This window comes from Phalaenopsis equestris, unplaced genomic scaffold (assembly GCF_001263595.1).
Source record: "Phalaenopsis equestris unplaced genomic scaffold, ASM126359v1 Scaffold000002, whole genome shotgun sequence".
Lineage (NCBI taxonomy): Eukaryota > Viridiplantae > Streptophyta > Magnoliopsida > Asparagales > Orchidaceae > Phalaenopsis > Phalaenopsis equestris.
The window spans coordinates 80,923,003-80,925,033 of NW_018164444.1; the positions used below are offsets into that span (position 1 = coordinate 80,923,003).

At 36.6% G+C, this 2,031-nt stretch overlaps 1 protein-coding gene across 1 annotated transcript in view; it reads left to right on the forward strand.

Annotated features, from left to right (window-relative positions):
- The first annotated feature begins 1,315 nt into the window (after positions 1-1,315).
- Positions 1,316-2,031, forward strand: part of LOC110020519 — a 4,159-nt gene continuing 3,443 nt past the window's right edge. The window contains exons 1-2 of the mRNA XM_020718654.1: positions 1,316-1,414; positions 1,509-2,023. Of these exons, the coding sequence (XP_020574313.1) occupies positions 1,530-2,023 (494 nt within the window). The 5' untranslated portion in view covers positions 1,316-1,414; positions 1,509-1,529. The remainder of the gene's footprint in view (positions 1,415-1,508; positions 2,024-2,031) is intronic.

Genomic DNA, 2,031 nt, shown 5'->3' on the forward strand with positions numbered 1-2,031 from the left:
GTTTGATTCGTTTAACCAACCAAACGAAAAAAAAATTTTTGACATTCGTCTCGCTTAGTTATCGAACACGAACTCATTGAGGAACCGAACACGAACTGTTCACGGACAACGAGCTTTTTTGGCAACCCAGTGGTATGTATATAACTTTTTCTTATTTATAAAACATTAGAAATTGACCCGATCAAAAAATATATTAAATCGAACTAAACGGAATGGGAATTTAATTTGATTTCATTGTTATTATTATTGCATCCGGGCCCATGTTCCTCGACTCTTTGGTTGACAGCTGCCATGTCAGTTCTAAGTTCGATCCCATTGGTACGCTGATCAATGAGTGGTTAGGCAAATTAGGTTGGCCGAGGGGATATTTGCACAACTATAAGGATATTTGCACAACTATAAATAAATAAAAAGCCTACAATTTTATTATAAAAAAGACAATAAAATAAAACAACATAACTAACCATTAATATTGATTTAAATGATATTATAGAGGGCGACCCCTTATCCGTAATATAATGAAGAAGGAAAAGTGATGTTATTCAAAAGAACAAAATGCCAACTTTTACAATAGTGCGGGCCCAGTCCTTTTTTGCTTATTGGGGCAGCTTATTTGGTGCGGTGACATTTTGAAAACGCACCTGGCATGTTTGGGTAAACTGCGTTTTGGCAGCTTGTACGTTTTCAAAATGCCAAAAACATTATTTTCACACCGCACCTAACCAAGTGCGGGGGAACTTTCTAGCAGCGATCTGATTTTTCCAAAAAAATAAAAATTTGAAATAGTCATCGCACCTAACTTCTCAGTAGATTTCGCACCTAACTTCTCAGTAGATTATTTTTAATCAATTTATCAGCAAATTATTCAATAAACTGCAGCTGTCTCAAATAGACCCGATACACAAAAGTTGAGGTTTTCTGGATGAACACTATTAAATTTACCAAAAAAAAATAAAAAGGGACATTTAAATACATATCACCCAATTCTCATGTATTTACATATCTACCACTTGAACTTACTTTTTACACTTATACCATCCAAATCTTCATCTCCTCATATATATATATATATATATATATATGGAAGATACACATACATACCACTCATTTCTTATGCATTTACATAACACCAAAAATGAAATTTTTACATATACAGGACCTTAGCTATGGATGAAATAAAAGCATTTCACCTTTTAAAAGTTAAAATGGTGATACTATAAGAAAGATTTGGGTGGCGTAATTGTAAAAAGCAAGTTTAGGTGTTCGATATGTAAATACATAAAAATTGTGTGGTATGAATGTAAATGCTCCAGCATAGAAAACTTGGTCGCTTATTGCTAAGTTCCTACCAGGTAATAAGAATACGAGATGGTCATTCCGCGGCTCCGGCGAAGCAGCAGCAGCGAACAACTCCGTTAAGTCTCTCATAAACTCTGCTCTCCCAAAACGCACAATTAATGAATTAAAATAACCATCACCTAATTACAGTCACAAAATTTGTGTTGCAGAAAAACAGGAATGTTTCAGGCATGGAAACTGCAGCAAAAACATGGCTTGGGAACAGAAACAAAGTTTCTCCATTATTGGAAGGAGGAGGTTCAGAACAGATTGTTCCCTATGGGAGAAGCAGAAGCAGAGAGCAGACTATTGATTTATCAATGGCGCTTGCTATGGCTCTCAGCAATGGCGGGAAGCTCCAAAATATTGAAATTATGGGCAGTCCCAATGCAGGAAGGAAGATTGTGCTGCACATGGATGGTGGGATGGGTTCTAAGTTCCCTCAAATAGGAGAAGTGGTCAAAGGTGTGCAAAATCTTAATATGATACTTAAGGCGTGCTCTAATGGGTTTAGTTTCAGCAGAGATTTTGCAGAAATTGGGGGAGAATTGCTTAAAGGGGCCATGGATCTCGAGGAATCATTGAAAATGCTAATGAAGATTCAAAACGCTTCGGATTACATGGTCGGTTCACAGAAAAAGCAGCAGTTAAAATTGCTGAAAGGGGAAGAGGAAGAAGATGAGACGCACCGAG